The sequence below is a fragment of the Octopus sinensis genome, linkage group LG5 (genome assembly GCF_006345805.1).
Source record: "Octopus sinensis linkage group LG5, ASM634580v1, whole genome shotgun sequence".
In the NCBI taxonomy this organism is placed as follows: domain Eukaryota; kingdom Metazoa; phylum Mollusca; class Cephalopoda; order Octopoda; family Octopodidae; genus Octopus; species Octopus sinensis.
This window is the reverse complement of record NC_043001.1, coordinates 41,972,830-41,998,241: the sequence shown is the minus strand read 5'-3', so window position 1 is coordinate 41,998,241 and position 25,412 is coordinate 41,972,830. Positions and strand designations below refer to the sequence as shown.

The 25,412-nt window shown below is 33.7% G+C and overlaps 1 protein-coding gene across 5 annotated transcripts in view; it reads left to right on the top strand.

Annotated features, from left to right (window-relative positions):
* LOC115211787 (PH and SEC7 domain-containing protein) overlaps positions 1-25,412 on the top strand; it is a 197,482-nt gene that overhangs the window by 119,050 nt on the left and 53,020 nt on the right. For all 5 annotated transcript variants that reach the window (XM_029780473.2, XM_029780476.2, XM_029780474.2 and 2 more), the window contains one exon: positions 20,529-20,722. In XM_029780473.2, coding sequence (XP_029636333.1) covers positions 20,529-20,722 — 194 coding nt within the window. The remainder of the gene's footprint in view (positions 1-20,528; positions 20,723-25,412) is intronic.

Genomic DNA, 25,412 nt, shown 5'->3' with positions numbered 1-25,412 from the left:
TGTGATGGTGATGCTTGTTTACAATTATCAGGTAATGTCAAAACAAGGACATGCTTACATACACAATGGGCTTCTTTCAGTTTCCATTTACCAAATCCACTCAGAAAACTTTGACATGGGGCTATAGTAGAAGACACTTGCCCTAGATACAACACAGTGGAACTGAACCCGAAACCAAGTGGTTTAGGAAGTGAATTTCTTAACCATACAACCATAACTGTGCTTATTCATACTATATCCCACAAAAATTCTATTTTCCATAAAAACATCAATTAAAAAACCTTAATCTACATTTTTATTATTTACTATCTGTAGATATTAAACTATTTCTAATTTTTACACACTCTTTTGGGGTATATACATATCTATAGGCATTGTGTGCAGCTTTCTTCAAATTTTATATAAATCTTAAGAGATCTCAATAGACTCTAATTTCAGTAACTATCACTAAGTAGATAGAGCATTCATGGTGTGATATAAAATATAAATTATAATGTTGCAGGTTTTTTTTTTTCAAAGAAAGAGTATTTTGCTGCTGTATGTATTTGAAAGATATTCACTTAATGGTATTTAGATTTTGATTGACTGAAGCAAACACTGCAATGTACTTTAAGCTTAGAAGCAAAATAGAAATCTGGTAGCAAGGTTGTATAACAGTTACGGCTAGTCTTACTTTTTTTTTATCTTATTCTCATGTTAACATGGTCTGTCCTTTGCACATCTCTAGTTTCTGTGTTCTTAAAACAGAATTCCAGTCTATAAAGATCATCTTTTCTTACCAAAGAAAAGTTATGAATTATTTGAAAGTTTGTATAACCACTGCTTACAATAGTGAATTACATTACCCAACTTACTTAAAGAGCTAGTTTTGAAAAAAATAAACGGTTGAGTAGATTGCTATTGGACTACTAGCCAAAAAAAACCTGAGATTGTTTTCTTGTGCATTTAGGCAATACACTAATTTCTATATGTCTCATCTCTCCTACCTATCAGAAATAGACACCAGATGCTCTGGCAATATTGCCCAAGATAGACTGATATTTACAGAGGGGATTATTTACTTCACACCAAGAAGCTGAAGCTATGTATCAACTGGAAAACACATTTTTGGGGAAGGTTTGAAACCTGTTTATTTTACTTAAAACTAGGTTCTCTGTTAAAGACAGTGACGGGACCAAACAACAGACATTAGTTATTTGTCCTCTGCTAGCAATGCTTTCATTTGTGTGCATGGCATAAAAAGTTTCCCCAAAAATATTAAAGCCTTAAAAAATCATAGACTTATGCAAAAATATGTATGAAAATAATGTGACTACCTGCCCCAAAAAGAAGTATAGTTTTCAGTGAGAGACTGTATTTTTAGATTAATGGCTAGGTTACTTTTATGTATATAAATGCACATTTCTTAGGTCTTTGATAGCCATTTTCTAATTTGTAATTTTTCTTTTGTACCATTATTGTTTTGATATTTGTAATATTTTTATATCTTTTTAAGCAGAGGTAGTTCCCTCTAATTGTTAGAGTAGACGTTACCTAAATGACTCTTCTGTTCATAAACAGCTATGGCATAGAAGTTGGTTTTTTTCTTTCAGTTTAAATCAGTAAAATAATATGAATTTGATTTGTTTAAGGGCACATTATACAGTAGTTGTGATGATAGTTATTGACAATGTATATATTGTAGTAGTTTAGAAGATTTGACAGTGTACACGTTATAGTAATTTTGAAGTTACTAGCAGTACACTTAATTCCAAATTTAAATTAGTCTACCTTCTCTACATCATTAATAAAATTCATCATTTGGGATGGACTTCTTCAATATTAGTGCTGGCATCCTTTCAGCTTCCCTCTCTCACTCCAAACATCTTCTGAGTTCATTCTTGTAGGAAATACTTATAATTAAAAGAAGTGGTTGCATCTGTATTTGTATTTTGGTTTCATAAAGCTTCCAGTTTTATAGCCACGCTCTCTATTTGGCAGAATTTTTTGCACACACATAAGAAACACCATATATACCTGTTTATTGTTTTAAAAATCTTAAAGGTTATTTTCATTAAATTTTACCTTTTGCTTATTATGTTGGTTATATAAGCATGTTCTAACCTCCATAGCCTATAAACATTTATCATCAAATGCACTTCTAAATTGAAAACACCCTCTCATAATGTCAAATGAATGAAAATAGTCAAATTTGACATTCCATGCCCATTTACTTACAATTCTTTTTGTTAGCTTTTCTTCTACAACAATTTTTGCTTTAATACTATTGTAACTTTCTACTCCAATTAATTATTTTGCAACAATTTGTTTACTGTTCTATTTGTTCCAGTGATAATGATGACATTCAATGTTTCTACTAACCTTAATTTTGACATACACAGTCAGTTACAACACTGGTATTTAAGTGAAGCATAGCATGAAAGGGTTTCATCATATATCAGTGATATGATTGTTAAAAAGAACAAAGATGTAAATAAGTGTTTGTTTTAAATGAACAACATTATGCAATATTCAAATTCTTTGCCAACATTTATGCGAAGAAAAAACTTAAAACAAGTTCTGGAGAATTCTTTAAAAGTCAAGGAAATCTCATGGAATTAATGATCAAATTTTCAATGAGAACTGTATAGTTATCATTCTCATATTATAAATGTTTTATATATATATATATATATATATATATATATATATATATTGTACTATGGTTCATGTAATTCTTTTGATATCAACCCACCTGAGACTGCCTCTTATGTGTTTTAAACTGATATAAAATAAATCGTGCTATGAAAATTTTGTTAATCTATATTCCAAATATTAGCTTAATAATGACAAAGTTATTTGGCTATTTTCTTTATTATTTTTGAAATTAATTGAAATAAAGTCAGTGTATTTCAACAGAAATATGGTAACAAAAGGGCTAACTAAAAATTATGTAGATAAAATGGCATTAAACATCATTAACATTACTTTAAGACAGAAAAGAAGTGATTATTCTTTTCTTTCAATTTCATCATCATCATTTAATGTTCCTTTTTTTATACTGATATGGGTTGGTCAGTATGACAGGAGCTGGTAAGGCCTGGAGCCACAGCAGGCTCCATTGTCTGTTTTTCCATGGTTTCTATAGCTGGATGCCCTTCTTAATGCCAACTACCTTACAGAGAGTACTGGGTGCTTTTTATTTGGCATCAGCACTGATAGTGTCACCAAGCAACTTGCAAGACAAAACTCCTTGACTGGGAATGGTTGGGATTTCTAACATAGTTTTAGTTAAATATTATTTTAAAATAAATGGAGTAAAATTTATTCAGTATTGTTCTTTTTATGTTGTATTTATAGCTGTTGGATTAATAATTTGGTGGCAAGTTTTAATTTTGCCTCACAATTTTCATCTCACCTCACTAGGCACTATGGTGATAATAAAATTATTTATTCTTTACAAAATTGATTACCTTTCCAGAAATACAACGGGATAATCCCAACTCAATCTAATTCTTGAAATTGATATGATTATTTGAAGATGTAACATCTAACTTATAATCATTCTCTCTAGACATATATTATTACGATGTTTCTGTATCATTTCTTTTTCTATGTATTTAGTAGTTCGATAATCTTAGATTGTAAGGGCAATATTATCCGTACGCTACATCAATGCTTTATTGAAAGTTTGTATCCACTGTTCTTTATTTGTTATATTAGTTTATAAGAAGTGCTGTTTTTGAAATTTTTCTTATCAGTTTTTTATAAGTTCCTGGTTTTGGGTAAAAGAAAATACAGGAGAATCAATTATGATTTTATTCAACATATTCCCCTCTGATTCACACACTTGTTAAAGTGGTCCTTCAGTTTTTCTAAGTCCTATAAAAGAACTTGGAAGGTTGAGCTTCCAAGTAGGCCTTTCACAATACCTTCAAAACCAGGAACTTTTCAGCACCTCCTTGTATAATATACATTTATCATTGGACTGTCATCTGATGATGTCTTACCTGGCTGAAACTTTGAAGCGACTGTTAATACTATTCTTGCTAAAAAATTGAGTAATCCTGCAGTTGAATGTAAAACTGTTTTTATTATTAAAAAAAAAACGTTTATATATAATATACACACAAGCATGCACACAATGTTATTTCATAACTTACATATATTTTCTGAATAGATTCAAATGAATTGAAATCTATGATTTATATAAAGAGGACAGATATAATTGACGTGTATTGTATTTTTAGATTTTCCACACTATGGAATTTGAAGAATAATTGTTTTATTTTCTGATTTAATAGTGGCTGTTGTTTTGTTTTGTCACAAGATTGTAAGTAGAGAGGGAGGGAGAGAGAGAGACTGGGGGATAGCTTTTATAAATATCTCATGAAAATGTGTTAAGGTATTGTTATTTCCTCTGTCATGGGGCTTTTAAAATTAATGGAGAATATGCAGCCTGTTGTTAAGCAGGCTGTGCATTATATTTAAGCAGTGTTATTTGTATATTGGGAGGTGGGATACTTAGGCTAGTTCTGACATAATGAAAGATGGTTAGCTGTCAACTAAGGTAGTGAAGAGAGTAAAGTACTCTTAATAAGTAAATATAGTGGAATTAATAAAGGAATAATGAGACAAAGAAAATTTAGGTAAAATTGAGTGATTTCTTTAGAGTATCCCAAATTATTGAATTTCATAAAAATGACACTGAGAAATGTTTAGAAAACTACAAATAGAAATATCTTATTTTGTGTGTGTGTGTGCGCACACACACATGCAATTTCTAATCTGAAATTCTGAAAGCTCCAAAAGTCTTCTCACAGAAGTCATCACAATAAAACTCATGTTTGGTGCCAAACATGATTGGATGCAAACTATGCTCAACCTATGACAGTTGTGTCTCTACATCTTGGTTAGATATGCTTCTACCCTAAGTTTGTAAAAACATCCACATGCCCTCCTAGGCTAGACCTATGAATACACTGCAATGAGATTACTATTGGTTCAGAACTTGAGTTCAATGTATAATAGAAACATATAAATCTGAATTCGCGAGAACCACATCTTATAACCAAGAATACACCCTATGAATATACTGAATGCCCATTGTCAAATTTCGAAAGTTGCCTGATCCTAAGAGTTTCAGATGAGAGATTGTGTGTGTGTGAAGTTGCGATAGGGATATGTGTATGATTAGTAGCTGCTAATTATCTAATGTATGTACTTATTCGAACAAATGAACAATACAATAGAATTTTCATAAGCTGATACTAAATTCTATAAATTAAGATTAAACTTATTGTATTTCACTCTAAACATATCATTCACAATGTTGGTATTTCTAACATTTGGCATTGTCAGCAGCTATGGCATAGCTATAAGAGAATTAAAATGGTTGCATGATTTTACAGCCATTGGTAAGATGCAATTCAAGTTGAAATTATTGAAAATACATAGCTAGTGTTGGTATTACTTTAGTATCACTGATTTTGATGGGTTTAGACTCTGATGGAAAGTAGCTATGTTAATACTTAAACCTATATAAGCAATTTCTCTGTACTAATTATAATCACTGAGAATAGTTTACAAAACTTCTCTCAGAAATGAAAATTTTTTTTCTTTCTCTTAAAATTCAAACTATTGAAATTTTATCATTTGATAAGGTTGGACACTTATTTTCATGTAGTAAATTTTCAATGAATTTTCTTCCTCTTTTGATTTGTAGTTGTAAATATTTTTGTTTGTTTTTTTGTTATTAAGCTTAGACTAGTCATGGACACCACAACTGAAATGGTGATCACTGAATCAGGACTGAAAGAGGAGTAAAACAATCATTTCTATAATGTGCATTGACAGACAGCACTAACAACAAATGAGAATATCCTCATTATCATAGTTTGTGACTTTAATGCAGTGTTTCTTATAGGGGAGGGTTGTGAGGGTTTCAAACATGCCTTGTGGTATTGTGTAGAAAGAAAAACATTGCGGATGCATATTCTTATTAATAAAGAGGATGTGTGGGATAATAAAAATTTCAATAATGCTTAGTGTGAAGTTAATATTTATCACTACTTTAATGGACTTGTCGAGCAACACCACAATGACTACTCCTGTATATACTCATGTGAAAACTATGAGCATGGCACAAGGAATTATATGAGATCAAGTCTGTTGGAGTTTTGTGATGCAAATCATTTAACTATTTGCAACACCAGCATTAGAAACTATCCAGCCACAGATCAGAAGTTGGTTTTCTAAGCCAAATCTGTCAAAGATGTAGAGAAGAAATTTTAAAGGTGAAAGCAAAATTGAGAATTCAGACCCTCAAAGTAAATGTAGGAAATGAAAATGTTATAATGAACTAGGCAAAACCAGCACTCTCCTGTTATATTAAGGAATGGCCATCTTGATATTCTGAAATAGAATCGGTAGAAATTCTTTATGATGTACCCAATGTAAAACTATGGATGCGCAAGAGGTGCAGTTAGAACACAGGTTTACTGATAAAGGCGGAAGACATGTTTGAGGTGGTATCAAGAAATTCCTGGACTAGCTCTGTATGCTGTCAACAGATGGGAGCACATAGTTGTGTGCACAGTGAGAGCTAGCAGTGATCTCCATGAGGTAGTGTGCCAAGTGACATTGTGTTTTCTTTGCAAGTTGTGAAATTTGTGTTTTTGTGATCATGTTATGCTGTAGTCTGTGATTTTGTCATGGACAGGAACCAACATGAAATTTTGTGTTAAAGTTGGGAAATCTGCTACAGAGACATTGAACATGCTTCAGCAAGCTTATGGTGATGAGGCAATGGATCGTGTGCTATGTTTTGAGTGGCATGGATGCTTCAAAAGTGGAAGAACATCCCTTGACGATGATCAATCTGGAAGACCTTCCACAAGTGTCACCCCCGGAAATGTGGTGTTGTGCATTGATAATTCATCCTCCAGGGCCAGACCACCAATCAAGAGTTCTTCTGCGATGCTTTGAAGTGTTTGAGGGAGGGCATTCAGTGAAAGCAACCAGATCTGTGGAGTGCAAAGAATTGGATTCTCCATAATGACAATGCACCCTATCGCCGAGCTCTCCTCACTTGTGAGTTTCTCACCAAAAACAACATGGTATTGCTTCTCCACCCAGCTATGTTTAGCACTTATGGACTTCCATCTCTTCCTCAAGATGAAAATGCAGCTCAAAGGTCACCATTTTAACACCATTGTTGAGATCCAGAATGAATCACAAAAGATCCTTGACTTGCTTATAGAAAATGATATCCAGGTCAGATTCCAAAAGTGCCAGGAATGCTGGGACTGGTGTATTGCTGCACAAGGTGACAATTTCAAAGATGATGGTGTTAAAACTTTGATAAATATTATTTTTTATTAAAGATAACTACCCTGGAACCTTTTGATATCACCTTGTATGTAAGAGTAAATGTGGAAATTTTTTAAATGGTTGGCAGGCTCCCTAAAAGTAGGTGTCAATCTCTATTGTGTAGGTGACCTAATTAGCAGTAGTAGATGTTGTTTCGAAAGCATAGTAGCTAGAGTAAGAATGGAGAAAATTTGAGCTATGATCTCTGATAGCAACAGAGATTTCTCAAAGTTAAGAGAAGATTGTGTGCTGTTTGCATAATAGTAAAATACATACAGTTCTATATTTAAGAGATGAGGGATTATGTACATTATTTACATTATTTACATTTGACGGATATTTGTCCTCATCTTCTTTGTTAACATGTTTCGGCTGATATACCCTCCAGCCTTCATCAGGTGTCTTGGGGAAATTACGAACCTGGGTTCTCATTCCTAAGGTACTTTTTGATGATGATGATGATGTTGTTGTTGTTGTTATCTACTCGCAACACCAGAGGGCGCACACTCTCCTACCCTGATGTAATCTCCAGGGATACAGGCATCCAGCAATAGGACCTCTGTAATGCTATGATGGACCGTAAAGTCTGGTGTAGCATGGTAAATTCCATTGTCTCGACCACGGTCGAACAATGATGATGATGATGTTGTTGTTGTCGGCGGTGGCATGTTATTAATACAGTTGACAATGGGAAAAGACAATCAGCTAGCATTCCTGGACGTATTAATAATGTGCAACAAGTATGGATTCAGGACATCTGTATACCACAAGCTGGCCTTCACTGGACAATACCTCAACTTCAACTCCCACCATCCATACAGTGTAAAGAGAGGGATTGCTCAGTGCCTAAAACATCGAGCAATGAATATAAGTAGCAATCGTGATACCCACCACAAAGTAATGATCCAGCTCAATAACAATCTATTAAGCAACAACTACCCCAAAAGCATACTCTCCACTCCAGTTATGAAGAAAAGAAAGGATGAAACTGATAAACTGTCCACAGTGGTTAAAAGCTTGAGCTACTGACCCCAAGATTCCGAGTTTGATTCCAAGCAGTGACCTGAATAATAATAATAATAATAATAACATCGAAAAATACCTTAGGAATGCGAACCCAGGTTCAAAATTTCCACAAGACACCTGATGAAGGCTGGAGGGTATATCAATTGAAACATTGTGTTAACAACAAAGATGAGGACAAATATCCGTCAAATGTAAATAATGAGCAAAATACATTTTATTTTTTTATATTTTTCAAATATATGTGTGTATAGACACAGGTATAGCTATGTGTTTAAGGAGTTCACTTTCCAATAACATGCTTTTGAGTTCAGCCCTACTGCTTGGCAACTTGGATGCATGTCACCTACTATAATTCCAGGCTAAACAACGGCTTGTGTGTGGATGTGGTAGACAGAAGCTGAAAGAAGTCGGTCACCTGTATATATCTCCTCACCTTGACACCACATAATAGTTGTAAGTGAATGTCATTGTCATACAAGCAGTGTCTTTTGTTTCCAGTCTTCCATGAAAACATGTCAGCTATGGAGGAATATTGCCTTGCTTGCAGACAGGTGAGGTTTAACAACAGGAAGGCCATCCAGCCATAGAAAATCTGCTTCAACAAATTCCATTTGAGCCATGCAAGCATAGAACTGTGGATGTTAAAACAATGATGGTATACATGACCAGATTTGTTTACATATTCTTTTAGTCATTTGACTGTGGCCATGATAGAACACTGCCTTGAAGGGATTTAGTTGAACCAATCTACCCCAGGACTATTTCTTAAACCTTGTACTACTTATTCTATCAAACTCTTTTGCCAAACCACTAAGTTACAGAGACATAAGCACACCAACACCAGTTGTCAAGCAGCGATGGAAGGACATATATATATATATTATATATATATATATATATATATATATACACACACACACACACATACATACATACATATACACACACGACGGGCTTCTTTCAGTTTCCATCTACTAAATCCACTCTTTGGTTGGCCTGAGACTATAATGGTAGACACTTGCCAAAGGTACCACACAGTGGAACTGAACCTGGAACCATGTGGTTGGGAAGTAAACTTCTTACCACATAGCTACGCCTAATTTTTTCATCTTACCTTATACAACCAGTATATTTATATTTTACTTATTTTACTGAAATGAAATTTTAAAGAAATTATCTTTACAGTAATTATGCCTGTATATGTAATGGGAACTCTGCCAACCATTCCTTTCACCACCTCTTGCATTCTCTCTAAGTAACTCACCAAACACAGCTTCTTACACCAAATATACTAGGTGAATCTATATTTTAAGTATCTTTGCAGTTTTGTTGTGAATATCTTTTTATATAGTTTATATATGATAGTAGATGATACTACTATCTTAACAATGACTTAAAATGGTACTATTAAGTTAGACATAGCCAGGGTCTGTTGAAGCCAAAGCATATCTTAGTTTATATTTTAGAAAAATGCTATCATTTGATGTACATTCATTGGCTTAAAAAAAAACCCATTACACGTACACACATACAGTGGCTGTCACTCAGAGCCATAGATACTTTCTCTGTCTTCCCACGCTTGACCTTGTACATCCAGGATCTGACAGCGAGAGGAAGTTAAATCAGCACTCAACTGGTTATTATTTTGACTGAATGACACTACTTATTGTTCAAACTAGGAATCTCACAACCTTATTATTGTTTGTCCAAAGATATATGCAGTGATTGTGTAACACACACACACATATGTGTGTATGTGCTCTCAAGAGATTTTGGAATTATGTAGTGGTTTATTCCTTAAAAAGATTTTTTTATACATATGTTTTCAAAATTAAAATTTACTTAAGTTTCTGCAAAAACAGAATCACAGGTTGTATCTGAAAAGTAGTAGTTATACTTATGTTTCCATAAGCATTTTCATAATGCAGGGGATGCCTGTATTTTTAAACACATACACACACACATTACATTTACATGTGTGTGTATAGGATATATTTCATGGATAAGCTGTGATGTGTCATTGGTGATGTGACTTGCTATTGGGTGTTTTGAGTCTTTCAATATCAGACACTGCCACCTGGTCCACATAACCTGACTTGATCAGGTTCTAGTATGTCACTTTTCCCACTTGTCATGAACCACCTCTCTTAATCTAAAGCTGCCTTGTGGCTTTCTCTATAGCTGCACATGCAGTTTGAAAGGTCCTCTTCTTTGCTACTCCTGTAAAGTCCATTCAGTTGAAGATTAGTACAGTGTGCATCTTACAAAGCCTCTATAGCCCACATCTGTGGGTTGGCTCATACTGTGCCTTCTAGCCTTTTTCCTGGTACTTTTAATGCCAGTTCCTGGTGCATGTATATATCTTCAATGTGTACTTCTTAAGCATTGTAAATTTCGGCATGACCAGCTATTCTGTATGTGCATGTGTGCGAACACACACACACACTTGTGTTATTTCCTTTTATCAAGGATTATTGATATACAAGTAAAATGTGAAATAGAAAAAAAAAAGTTATATATGCTTCAGATTATATAAGCATATGCATAATGTTTGAAATAATAAATTTATGCACCTTCTATACTTCTTGTGAAAAAGTTGGCCATCAACTTAATGCTTTACACCAGTATCCATCCAAGGTCTGTTACCAATGAATTTTTTTTTTTACTAGAATAACAACCAGTTTGTATATCGTGTCAGCTTCACATCTCTCTGCAAGACTGGAAATAGAATAATCTTAATTAGTTCCTCTTTTAATTGAACCTATTTAAACTTATTTAAATAATGCCAGACTTTCTGGGCCAAAGCATCCAAAAGATTTGTATATCATGTTCTCAGCTTTATGTACATTGAATGTTTATTTTTTTTCTTTCTTAGTTTCCAGTTTATCTAAATATAATTCTCATCCTATTGAGGTATATGGTTTCCTTTTAATCACTATATATTAATGACTGACTGCAAGGTTTTCCTTCTGATTTAATACAATATTCATATTACGAAAATTTCTAAATCATGTAGCAAAACAGATTGCAAGTAGGACATAAAAAAATGTCTTTTGATCCTGCTTTTTAATGTTTCAATTACATTTAGCTTTCTTTATAAACTGAGACTAGTACTCAAAACAGAACCATGAAACTGGGGGTAAAATATATAGATAAGGCTGAAAATTACTTCTGAGATCTGAAATAGAAGGTAAGCATACAAAATATGAATGTGAAACAAATTGAATTATCAAGTTTCTTTAAGTCTTCAGTATGTTACAAAACAATGTTCATTGTGTATGAGGAATCCTATAAAATACACTTATTTTAGAAACTGAATGTTCTCAAATGGTTACTCTTTGAGGGGGGAAAAAACGTATATGCTGGACTATAGAGCCATGTTTAAAGTCAGACACTAATATAATTAGTATATAAAAAAAAAAAAAAATCAGATGTAAATCAATTATATCTCAGTAACATTGCAGGAAATATTTTGGTTAGAAATATCCTGCTTCTGAAATGTCCAGTTGCTACATAGTAGGAGACAAAAAGGAAACAGCTATTTGCTATGAGTCATTGTGATACTTAAATGGAACTTTTCATAAAACAAATCTTTGTTTCATATCCAAGCAATCAAAATTTATAGCTATATGATAGTTACTGCTTCTAACTGAATGCTTGTTGTTAATAGATTTATCTTCAATTATATATGTTTTAAATTTGATTTGTATATCTTGTACAGCTAAAATATTTAATTTTAGATGCAATTAATGGGATAGTGCAGTACAAAATAGCCTGTTTCAGTTAATCTTTAGACTCTGGATGTATAGAGTTTCAACAATTAATTAGCTAATTATTTATTTTTCCAGCTGGTGCTAACAGGGGGAGGGGAGAGAGAAAAAGTGATTTAGATAAATCTATTTGTAGATTGCAGATTTTTGTAAACTTTACTGTTAATAAATGTAAACTACTTATATTAAGTTTTATTCACTATCAATTTTGTTCCCTATCAATATTCTACTGCTCTATGGCCTAAAAGAATTCTCATTAGTGTTGCTCTTTAAAATTTCTTTATAGTGCTACTACGCTCAGCAATATTTTTAAACAAAGTTGTTGAAAGGTTCCAGAATAAGATGCTTGTCACATTGGGTGTGTCTGTTAAAAATAATTTTCTGGACAGTTTTTGATTTTTCCATGTAATTTTCATCATCATTGTATGTACACATATTTGTGTGCGTATGTGTGTGTGCACACATTGATAGAAAACAAGCTTCTGTGTCTCTAGTTACCTTACTGCTACCAGTGGGTCTCTTTGTTCACTGGTATTAATGACTTTCACTTGTTTAATACTATTTCATAAACTTCAGGATTTTCAATGTCATTGGAATTTTCTAGCAAAAATAACAAAAACTGCTTCTGCACATATTGAAGGTGCCTCATCTCTCAGAATTGTCTGAAGAGAGCAATCGCCTTTTTTTTTTGTGTATCTGCTGAAGCTTTGTTTCCTGATTCAAATTGTTAATACAAACATAACTGTACCCTCTCTCTTTCTCTCTTCATATATATATATATATATATTCTTTTATGATTCAGCCCTAAGGCTGTGACCATGCTGGGGCACCACCAGTGTAATCACCTTTTAATTGGCCAATTGCATGTGATTAGCTTTTGGTGAAGGAGGGAGTTCAACACTGCTGCCCACTTTTGAACTTCCTGCCTTAATATTGGTTCATCTGGGATCTTGGATAGCAAGAGGTCAAGTTGTTTCTTGAAAACATCTACCCCCACACCATGGAGATCCCTCAGACAAGGTGTTAAATAGCTGTAGGCTCTTGAACCCCAAGCTATTGCAGTACATGGCCCTCACCTTAGATGGGACAGCTGGGACAGTGCAGTAATGTCCAGTTGAAGGTCTAGTATAACTCTCAATTCCAAAGTTTGGTGCCAGCCCCTCCAGTGTCTTCCACACATATATCACTTCATACTTCTCCTGTTTTCACTCCAAGAAGTAGTCATAGCTCTCTCAGTCTCTTCCAGTAGCTCAGCTGTTCCATTGATGCAATCTTCCTTGTGTAGCATCACTGAACTGCCACAAGTTCCGCTATTAACCCAACTCTGTGGGTTGATTGGAAGATTATTACCTCACTTGGAAACTAGTGAAGGTTGGCTATAGAAAGGACACCAAGCTGCAGAAAATTCTGCTCCAGTACACTCTCATCTGACCCATGGAAAAGTAGACATGAAAATGATGAATGGTTTCAAAGAAATTGAGAATAGTTACTCATTCCCTGAATTGTGGAGAACATTCAATAATTGGTCTCCATGCTCTTTATTAACCCACACAAGCATTAACAGATGCAGCTAACATACATCAAACATGATGAAGCAATGGGAGACTGTTACTAGCGAATTAGTGAAAGTTGTAAGAGATATACAGCAATGACAATCTAGTTAGATATTCCACAGAGCCTTTCAACTAAGAATTATTATTTTAACATTTGTTTTCCTCTTTTGAAAGAGATGCCAAATGTCAAAGACGTATAATAAAGTACTATATCTAAGTATTATCAGCACAGTTTGCATTTATGTCTTGCTCTTACTACTCAAGTGGTCTTATTTTGCTTTGAGATTCTTTGTTTACTAAATATGTAATTAATCTAAGAATAGTTTTTATTTATACCTTTTTCACTGTTATTTTAAAGCAAATAATGAGTTATGCTAGTTCTCCATTATACAGCTCTATACTTATGTGGTGGTTGGTAGGATAGAGGACAGTCAGCTATTACTCACCTATGATATATTAGATAACAAGAAGTTAAGCAATTGATCTTTTAGTCTTAAAATGTGCACACAAAGACAATAGAAATTGAAATTGTTACTTGAAGAAAATTGAAGTCACATTAACACATTAGTAGAACAATTATAGTTTTTTCAACTACTGACGTATTTCTTACCTCATTTACATGAATAAAGATTTGATCTTTAAGTAAGATAAACTCATAATTGTGTCATTCTCAACTTTACATTTCATAGTTATACTAAAAATTTTGGGTTTTGATCAAGGAATTTGAGTTTGCTTTTAAAATTCTTGTAGTCACAGATTCTATTATCCACAAAAAATTGAACACCATGTTATCTCTTTAAGTGACTGAAACAGAACGCTCATTGAAAAGCATTTCTTGTTCTTTCAAGAATGTATTTAAAAAATAGGAAAAAATTGCTTCTGAAATAAAGCCTTCTCTTCATATACGTTGCTTAAATATTTCTGTTGAACTTTAGAATTTTTGCACTGTTTCAAAGCACTGACATTTTGCTGCTGTCTGTGACAGGATCAAAAATTCCACTTCTGTATGTATCACAGGTACTTATAACAGAAATAATTTAACAAGTTGTCCAGTCATTGAGTAATTAAATATCAAGTTATCAGACAGTTAAAGGGTTAGAATTATGATAAAAGATGTAACAAACAAGAATGTGAAACCAAAGTTGGAGGCAAATACTGGGTTATTAGAGTCAGAAGAAATTAATGGACTCTTAACTAATTGTATTTGTAATATAATGCTGATAGCATTTTATCTACAATGAGAACATAGAGGGTCTCTTTCTGGTTAACCATTTTGTTATCTGCTGTTTACATTGATCCATTGAACTGCATTTTATTGATCAAATTGCTCAAGGAAAAGAGGCATTCTTTAACCCTTTAAACATTTAATGCAATCGTTCATGCTTTAATCTTTAAATAAGGTATATCTAATGGATTTCATTTCTTTCAAAATACTTATTTAAGTTGCTTCAGGTGTTTAATCCTTTACTTTGAACTTTGTTGTGCTTTAGATTTTTGAGCTAATAATGAAAGATGTTCTTGAATGATGTAGTAATTTTATATTTTAATTTCATGTTTATCTTTTTGAAAAAAAAACAAAAAAAAACAGTCTCTTATATTTAAAAAAAAATCTAAAAAAATTTATTTTAAGATTGTCTTATGCATTATTGTTTGTAATTTCTTCAATAAATAATATAAATAACCCACAACGTCATAACAAAAAACGACTTCAAACTGAAACTCTCTAACTGGTAACGGTAAAATGTAGTTTGATTATTCACATTAGCCATATATGGTGTGCAGTTTCAACATAAGAAATATATGATTAATCTAATTACAAAAACAGAAGTGAGTGTCAAATTTGATTATAATCATCTATCTTCTACTTGTTTCACTGATTTGATTGTGGCCATGCTGGGGCACTGCCTTGAAGGTTTTAGTTAAACAAATCATCCAATGGGACTTTCTTCTTGAAGCCTAGTACTTATTCTGTCAGCCTCTTTTGCCAAACCACTAAGGGGATGTAAACATACCAACACCGGTTGTCAAGAGGTGATGAGGACACACACACACACTTCTTTCAGTTTCTGTCTGCCAAATCCACTCACAAGGCCTTGGTCAGTCTGAGGCTATAGAAGGCACCTTACCCAAGGTGCCATGCAGTGGGACTGAACCTAGGACCATGTGGTTGGGAAGCAAGTTCCTTACTACACAGTCACAATTGTACATATGCACACTCACACATATATTTTTCTCTAGTTCTGTTGTATTTATTGACATACACACTATGACTGAATTAAATGTATATATAAACTAAATGTAATTAAATAAAAGAATAAAAAGATGAAATTCAAAACCTTGACACCTTAAATTCATTTAACCCTTTCGTTACTGTATCTATTTTGAGATGCTCAAAATTTCTTTCAATTATTTTAAATATAACAAAGAATTTAGTAAAATAACTTAGCTGTCATTAAGCTAATGTTAGGAACATAAATTGTGACTAAGGTTTGATGGTAAATTTTAATGAAAAATTAATGGAAACAAGACATTTATACTACAGAGCCAGAGCCGGTTTTGGCCGGGTTGGTAACGAAAGGGTTAATTAGTCTTATAATAATCAAGATATCTGTCAGATTTAATACAAAACAGTAAAGTGAGAAACACTCCCATGTATATAATGAAACCGAAACCAGCACTAACTACCCTTTTCCTGCAAGCATTTAGGCTGACTGTGTTTTCCAGCTGACTTAAATGGATTCACCAATATCAATATATTTTCTTTAGAGATGTTGTGACTCCTGATAGGTGGTTTAAATGAAATTCTTGTAAGAGAGAACTGGGATAGAGGTAGAAATCTCTTAGCAAAGATTAGTTGATGTATGTTTTACAGAGATGGAGTAAAGTGAATGTCACCAATGTAACTTGCTCATCATTGAGAAAAAACATGCGTCTTTTTATCCAAAGTCAAAAACATAGTGTTTGTAGAGAAGTTTTATTATCAATGTAACAAAAGTGATAGGTTTATAATAGTTTGTGAACAATAGGCTAATTACTTTGATTACTGCTATTTTCTGCAAACCTCATTAACTAACAAGAACATTGATCTTCTGTTTGTTTAACCATCATGATTCAGGCCTTGTTGGTGCATGCTCTTACTGAGAATAACTATAAAGAAGGTTGTGACATTAATAGGGCAAGGAATTTTAACAACATATAGGGAAATGCTAAAAAGGGAAGATTGTAGAACCTGGAACTACAATTTGATAAATATACAGGATACTAGGCTTTTGTGCGCAACTGCAGAAAACCTGGTCTCGTATGAGTTTGGTGGAACTGCGAACTTCATCAATTGTATCCTAATCATGAAGAGGGGGAACAAAGTGTCTTAAATTTGAGGCAAATTTATGGTTTATTGTCACTAAGTTCAAAGGGAAAGCCAGAATGGAATTAAGAACTGCTAGTGCCAAGAGAAGGAAGACAGTGAGACAATTTCCATTTAGCTCTTAATGTTTGTTTAGACAGCAAGATATTGAGAACTTTCACAATATAGAGAAGATATTTTTTTTTTTTTGCAGAGTTGGAGCTAACTTAAAATACTTATCAATTTACAGGTAGTAAATATTCAACAGGGTAGCAACCAGTATAGTAGAGGAATAGTATCTCAAAACTTACAGATGAGGCGTAAATGGAAGATGGATAAACAAAAAATAATGCCAAAACTAGGCAACAACACTATTACTATTCAAGAAAGAAGTAGAAATTAGACAGTTGTGAAGGCAGTTACATAAAAAGTAACAAGAATATTATTGGAATGAAGTGTTTAAAAAGATTTTTGGAGCAAAAGAGATGGAAAATGTTATGAAAGGCCGAGGAAGATGTTGTATACACATATTACCATTGAAGGAAACTATACATGGTCACTCGACTTTATGAAAATAAGATGAATCTTTCTTAAATCACACCTTTCCATCTTAACAAAAAACAGGACATATTGTACATGCGCACACAAACGCACACACAAAGTATACAGTATTATAGGTCCATTTCAGCTGATCTTACCAAACATATATGGTGATGAAACACTTCATCGCCATTATCAATCTCTTGCAGCTCCAACTGTTCATTTTCTCTTTCTCTCCCCTTTCCCTACTAGACATGAGTAGCCTTGCAGATCCTCTACAGGAACCTGCACTACCTCACCTCCTTTTCATAGTTCAATTTCCTTGTCCACTAGCACAAAGCTGACCCTTCCTCTCCTCCCCAGAGGTTTGTAGTTCTGCAGGCTGCATGATAACCTCATTGATACAGGTGGCATAAAAAAAAGCACTCAGTCCACACTGTAAAATGGTTGGCATTAGGGAGAGCATTTAGCTGTAGAAACTATACCAAAGCAGACATTGGAGCATAGTGCATTAGATCCTGCCAAACTGTCCAACCCATGCTAGCATGGAATACAGATGTTAAATGACAAGGATTGGAAAACATGATCTAAGAGATGCTATTAAATGTAAATGTGTGATTATGGTTAGAATCCTTTTGATCATAGTCAGGGTTAAACAACCAATATAGAGTATTATAGTTAACCTGCATGGAAATAGCAAGTAAAACCATTGAAGGCAGGGAAAGCTACTGGTTTATCTGGAAACTGAAATGTTAGAAGTTCTGGTAGAGAATATGTTAAGTTCATCAAATTACTATCAGAATTTTGTGTAAGATTGTACTATACCCCAGTGGTTGGAGTTGAGTTATAAAATGAATATAGGCTTGGCTGAACTAAGAGAGTATACAACTTGGATTTGTGCCAAACTGTGAGACTAAACTTCTAAATTTTCACAAAAAAATTGTAGAAATATTTGGCAAAGAAAAAAAAATGAGGATCCTTTTTTTGCATGACTTAGAGGAAGCTTTCAATAGGATAATATCATCTGAAGTATGATTGATATCAGGCATGAAAGAATGGTGTGCGTAGACAGTGCAAGATGTGTGAGAGTACATTAAGTAAGGCTTGTATTATCTGTAGACACAAAAAGGTTGCAATGAGTGAAAAGATTGGTATCCAGCAAGGATACCGTTCTCTCCAGCTCTTCTACTCAAATCTCTCAAAGAAGTCTGTAAAACATCAAAAACTAACATTTGAAACAAAAGAAATAAAAGTTAACAGCAAATATTAAATTTTTTATTTGAAATGAAGACCAAAAATTTCAGTGAAGTGACCTTGCTCAGTGAGCAGGAAAGATGTGAATAGGAACTAAATGTACTATAGCCACTGTAGTAAGTGGGTTCATAAGTAATAGAATGGTATATTGTGTTGACTGATAGGGCATAGTAGCTTCATTTACCTAAGCACTAAAAGTAGTAAGTAAACTAGTTCTGCTAATAGCTGTTAGATTAGTATAAGAGGTGAGGTTAGTTATTACAAAGCACTTTGTTATAACTAGCCTCACCTCTTGCACTAATCTCACAACTCTTAGAACTAGCTTACCACAAGTGAGTCTTGCCCTGAGAAAAAAACAGATCGTACGTTGTGTAAAAATTGTTATTCTGGGTGTAGGTAGATAATTTGACAATGATAACCCACAAGAAAGACTGGGTACAAGCAAGCAAGCAAATAAAATAATTGAACATCAGAGATATCAACAGATGTGTGCAGGAGAAGTTAATCACTAGTTTGTCAGAAATAACTCTAAATTTAGGCATGTGACTGAATGGAAGATGCATGCCAAGTAAAACAGTGCTTGCCGTAAGTTGGTAGTGGAAGGTTTTCACAGAGCAGAATATACAACACAAAACATGTCAAAGGAAAGATCAAGACATATGGAGGGCTGCTGTTTACTCATCTTAATAACCATTAAGCATCTAAAGTGTTACAGCTTAGAATAGTAAAGATATATAGATACATATACACATGGGACTTTATGACTGTGTTTCTGCTATAGTTATTTTTATTATTTTTCATTATGCTTGATAGCTATTCTGTTAGGAAAGTTTTAAGTTTGGTCAAATGGATATTTGGTAAAAAAAAAAATAAAGCTTTGGTTTTTAAGCTAATAAGTAGATGGTATATTAAAAGTATTATAAGCATTAAAATTGTGAAGTACCATGTTGATAGAGGAAGAGAACTTTGGTAAATTGCTTTAAACCTCATGGTTTGATCTTTATTTCTTTTTATGGAAACTTAAAAACAAAAATTATTATTGGTCCCCAATATTTATTTTCTTCGTTTGTGGAGAGTTAGGCTAATTTTTATTTAGAACATTTTGATTCCTTTCATAGCTAAATGAAAAATACTTTTAGCTCTGAAAACAGAATTTGTTTTCATTCTATATAGGCTTCTTGTAGGTAAGCTGCTGAAAAGGAATGTTATTAAAAATAGATCCTAAAAATACACTACTTAAACTGGATATAGTTATCAACTACTTTGTAAGAGCTTAACAGGTATAAAGAAAGCAAATTCAATCTCAGTTTATAAAATTAACATTATTTTTGCTTGTATAATGTCCTACAACTTTAAAGAGTAACAGTTTTATACAAAAGTTTTCAATTTCATTTGGATTTCAGCTAGTTTACAACTTTTATTTTGCACTACTAATTATACTTATTTCTGTATATATTTTATGTATCCAGAAATATGCATAAGTAGATTATTTTCTACAAACTTAGTAGTTAACTATCTATATTGTATAGTTTAAATGAGAATTCTATTGATATAATTTTGTATTTTCTAAATAAATTAAATGCTATTTATATGATGATTGTCGTAGCACAACTTAGTTTACTATTTTTATAATGTAGAGAACATTAATAATTTGGTACATTTTTAATTATTATTATTTTTTTTTAATTCCAGAAATGACTTCAGTAATTTGGTAGCAGAGGAGTATCTTCAGTTTTTCGATTTTACAGGGAATACTCTAGATGTTGCTCTACGGACATTTCTTAAACAGTTTTCCCTTATTGGGGAAACACAAGAGCGGGAAAGAGTGCTGGCCCACTTTTCCAAACGTTACATGACCACAAACCCTGACACATACAATTCTGAAGGTAAGAATCCTCATGAATCTCTCTTTAAAATTATCCATCATCATCATCATCGTTTAACTTCTACTTTCCATGCTGGCATGGGTTGGGCAGTTTCACTGAGAGCTGGTGAGCCAAACGGCTGCACAAAGCTCCAATCCGATCTGGCAATGTTTCTACAGCTGGATGCCCTTTCTAATGCCAACCACTCCAAGAGTGTAGTGGGTGCTTTTTACATGCCACTGGCACGAGGAGCCGTCAGGTGGTACTGGCATCAGCCACGCTTGAATGGTGCCTTTTACATGCCACCGGCACAGGAGCCAGTCAGGCACCACTGGCAATGACCACACTTGAATGGTGCTTTTTATGTACCACTAGTACAGATGCCAATCAGGTAGTACTGTCATTGGCCACGATGACGACTTCACTCGCCTCAACAGGTCTTTGCAAGCACAGTTTATTGCCTGCTGATTGAATGGGCTGGTTATGCTGCACTGGCATAGGCCACAATTATGGACTCACTTGGCTTGCTGGGTCTTCTCAAACACAGCATATCTCCAAAGGTCTCAGTCACTAGTAGGTGAGGCCCAATGTTCGAAGGTCACTTGTCATCGCCTTGGTGAGGCCCCACGTTCAAAGGTCGTGCTTCAACACCTCATCTAGGTCTTCCTGGGTCTACCCCTTCCACAGGTTCCCTCTACTGCTATGGTGTGACACTTTTTCACACAGCTGTCCTCACCCATACGCAACACATGACCAAACCAGCGCAGTCGTCTCTCTTGCACACCACATCTGATGCTTCTTATGTCCGACTTTTCTCTCAGGGCACTTACACTCTTTTGTGTATGCACACTGACATTACTCATCCAGCACAGCATACTAGCTTCATTCCTTGCAAGCTTACACATGTCCTTAGCAGTCATGGCCCATGTTTCACTGCCATGTAGCATGGCTGTTCACACACATGCATCATACTATCTATCTTTTACTCTGAGAGAGAGGCCCTTTATCACCAGCAGAAGTAGGAGCTCTCTAAACTTTGCCCAGGCTATTCTTATTCTAGCAGCTACACTCTCGGAGCAACCACCCCAGCTACTGACTTCATCACCTAGGTAATGGAAGCTATCAACTACTTGTAGTTTTTCTCCCTGAAATGTGACGGAAGCTGTTTTCTGCACATTTTCAGTGTTTATTGCCCTGAGTATTTGCCAATGAAATTTTCTTTGATGTTTTCTGATATTACAGAATTCACCTAGAATGAAATTGCTTCTAATTTGTTCCCCACCTTCATCCTGATATGATTGGTAATCTGTGATCATGAAGCCTGAAGAAGAGTAAAATTAAAATCTTAATTTTGATCAAAAATTTGATATGTCGTGAAATCTAATAAACACTTGTGGATAGTTGGTTGTTAGTAAGCATACTGAAGAAGTTTATTATTGGGGTGGTAGCAAGTAGGTAGTGGAAATTAAGAATGATTAATTAAATGTCTAATGGTATTTATTTACATCCTGAATTCAAGTGCTTCTGGAATTGACGCCCCCTTTAATGTCCCTGGAGTCAATAAAGGAAGTATTTATTAACCATTTTAATTGACTGTTTCTTTTCAAAATGTGTGACCCTGTGACATTGTTAGAAATCATCATCATTATCATTATGTAATGTGAGAGAGGAGATATAGTGACCATGGTTGTCACAAGCCCCCACCTACTCCAAATAAAGGAGGTTGATACAACTGATGTTAAGGTTTATTCTGTGAAGTAAATAAATGTGAGCTGAGACACCTCCCAGAAGACTATAAACTTGGGCAAGAAGAATTTGGTAAAATATAAATAAGTAGTAAGGCAGATGCATCGGATGAGCTTGGGTTAATGTGGTATGTAACTTACAAATTGAGAGAAACAAGCTATTATGAAATCAAAAGACAAAGGGATCATGCCCATGAGTTATTGGTTGCAGTGTTATGGTGAATAAACCTTTGCTGAACAGGAGGATATCTTTTGTGTGTTTCTGGTAGCAGCACTGCTGCTACCAGTGTGTGTTTATTTTGTATAGACAAATTAATCACATTATGACTGCATATACTTGCTGAAACTTAACCAACATAGTGTTGCATATTGGAGGAAAATGTTTTCTTCAGGAAGCCAGAATGTTAGAAACATTTTGAAATAAAGTGATTTACATTGGTACTATGGTAAGTTCTTTGAGTGAAATATATTCTTCAGCTCTCTGATTTAAGATGTGTGCATATTTTGTCAGGTATTTTGAAGAGCCTGGAAATTTAAGTAGTAACACTTTCATTCACTAAGGGTTTTTTTTTTATTATTTGAAAACTAGCACTATGACCCGGCAATGCCGGGTCATAGTGCTAGTGCATGCATATACAGCTGCCTGTGTGCGCACATACACGCGAGTACTGTCCAAATCTCTGACCAATCACATACAGCTAGCTGGCATTCAATTGGTGTATCAAGTTTTGAGCATTTTGATTGGGTTTTGGATAGAAAATTCACAAAAAAGTCACTTCTATTGATTTTTTTTAATGGCTTTGTTGGGTGACTGGGGAAATGTAAAGATGTGCACGACCACCCTTGGACAGTTTTGAATGACCATAGAAGGTGCGAGCCCTCTAACTGAAAAATTGTGGATTTGTATAAAGGACACGCACACACAGACAGACATTTTGCCGTTTATATATATAGAGATGCTTAATTTTTTACTTATTAATTTGTTTCTGTGATTGGCCTGTAGCCATCTTGGAGAACCACTTACGATATTGTCAGTTAACATTGATCCCAATATTTCATCAATTAGTACTTATTTTATTGGCCTATGAAGAGTGAAAAGTTAAGCTGACTTTAGGAAGGTTTGAACTCAGAACATAAAGGGACATAACAAAATACCATCACAAAGTATTGTCTGTTGCTCCATTGATTCTACCATCCACCTTACAATATATTCAGTGAACGTTTTCAGTTTTCTGCCTATTCAATTTCACTTACAAGACTTTGGATGATACAAGCTTACAGTGGAAGACACCTAAAGTGCCACTCAATAGGATTGAATCCAGAAGCAGGTGATTACAAAGTGAACTTCTTAACCACACAGCCATGTCTGTGCCCATTAATTTATGTTATAAAATTCAATTTTGTCTTTTAAATTGGAGTATCAGGATAATCTATTTCATGTAGAACGATTAAATGTAATTCTGCTCAAAATAATAACTGAATAGGAATGAGATGATTGAAAATTTAATTCATCTTTCAATCTATAATATCAGTATCCAAGCTATCCATTTACAATAAAAAAGAGATCACCCTTTTGTGTACGCTGTTACTACTTCTACCAAAAGTTTATAATTTCTGATGAAATCATCTAACTTGCATTTACAAGGTATCATATTTGGTTTGGCAATATTTTAAGCTTCACATCTTTCAAAATAACTGTCCAAAATTTTTAATATATACTGCAGTCATGAATCATCATGTAATTAGTTAATTAGTGTTATTCAACCAACTTTAAGAAAGAAATTGAGGAAGTAATTTTGTTTTGTTTACTTGTTTTTTTTTTATAGTATTTTAGTGTTTTGTTTGTTTCATTCACTAAAATATTTTGGTTAATATTAAAATAACTCCTACCATTTAAAATAACCACACCTTTAGAGCACCAAGAAGTAAGCACAGTGTATAAAAAAAGAGAACAGCTTCTTTGTGTGGACTTATTTGAATGTCGGTTGCTGGTGAAATATGAGAATCATTCATATAAAGCAGTAGCTTGGTAATACAGATTTTTTTTTTCTTAAAGTGCTATGTGTCAGCTTCCTTGGGAAAGTTGAGGGTGTTTTTATTGATGTATTTATTACTCAGTATCTATTTATGGATATATATATATATATATATATATATATATATATATATACTTAATTCTCTATCCATTTAGAAGATTATACATGGTAAATGATAATAGAACCCTAAACCTGAATTTAATTTTAAAACTATAGGCTCTTTTTCCACAAGTAGTACTAAAAGCTACCTGTCAAAATGTAACAATAATTTTATTTCTGAGAGAAGTAATTCAGAAAACTTTTCCATTTCTTTAAAACTATGTCTACTGTCAAAAAATTAATTCTTTCTCGCTGAACATGCAGATATTCTGCTGCACAGAGCTAAAATTACTATGTGCTGTTTATTAACATTTCTTGTTGATCTTAACTGGTTTTGAAACTAATGTGTTGAATTCATAATTACAAAATTTGTCATGTCTCAGTTATAACATTCTATTTCACTTTTTAGTAGGTATTAAGAAAACTTTATTAACTCTTTAGCATTTAAACCAGCCATATCCAGCCTAAATATTCTTCCTATTTTCTGTTCAAACCAGCCATATCTGGCTCCTCACACCTACCTTACAGTGTCATTCTAAAAACAAGCAACCTCATCATCATAATCTTGAAGCTATGAGATAATGCATTTTTAAATTAAAACAATGTGAATCAGTAAGCATTACATTTGACACAGAAATCTGAATGCTAAAGGGTTCAAGTTATTTTCCTAAATATGGATGGTATTACATTTAAAAGAAAAAAAAGAGCTGTTCCTCTGCATCTTACTATAATTATTTTGCTTTTAAAATTTCCATTAATTGTTGTTGAGCTAAAAGTTAGTCCTGATTAAGCAAACTTATGAGTCAGTCATTGTAACTCACCCTCTTTTTA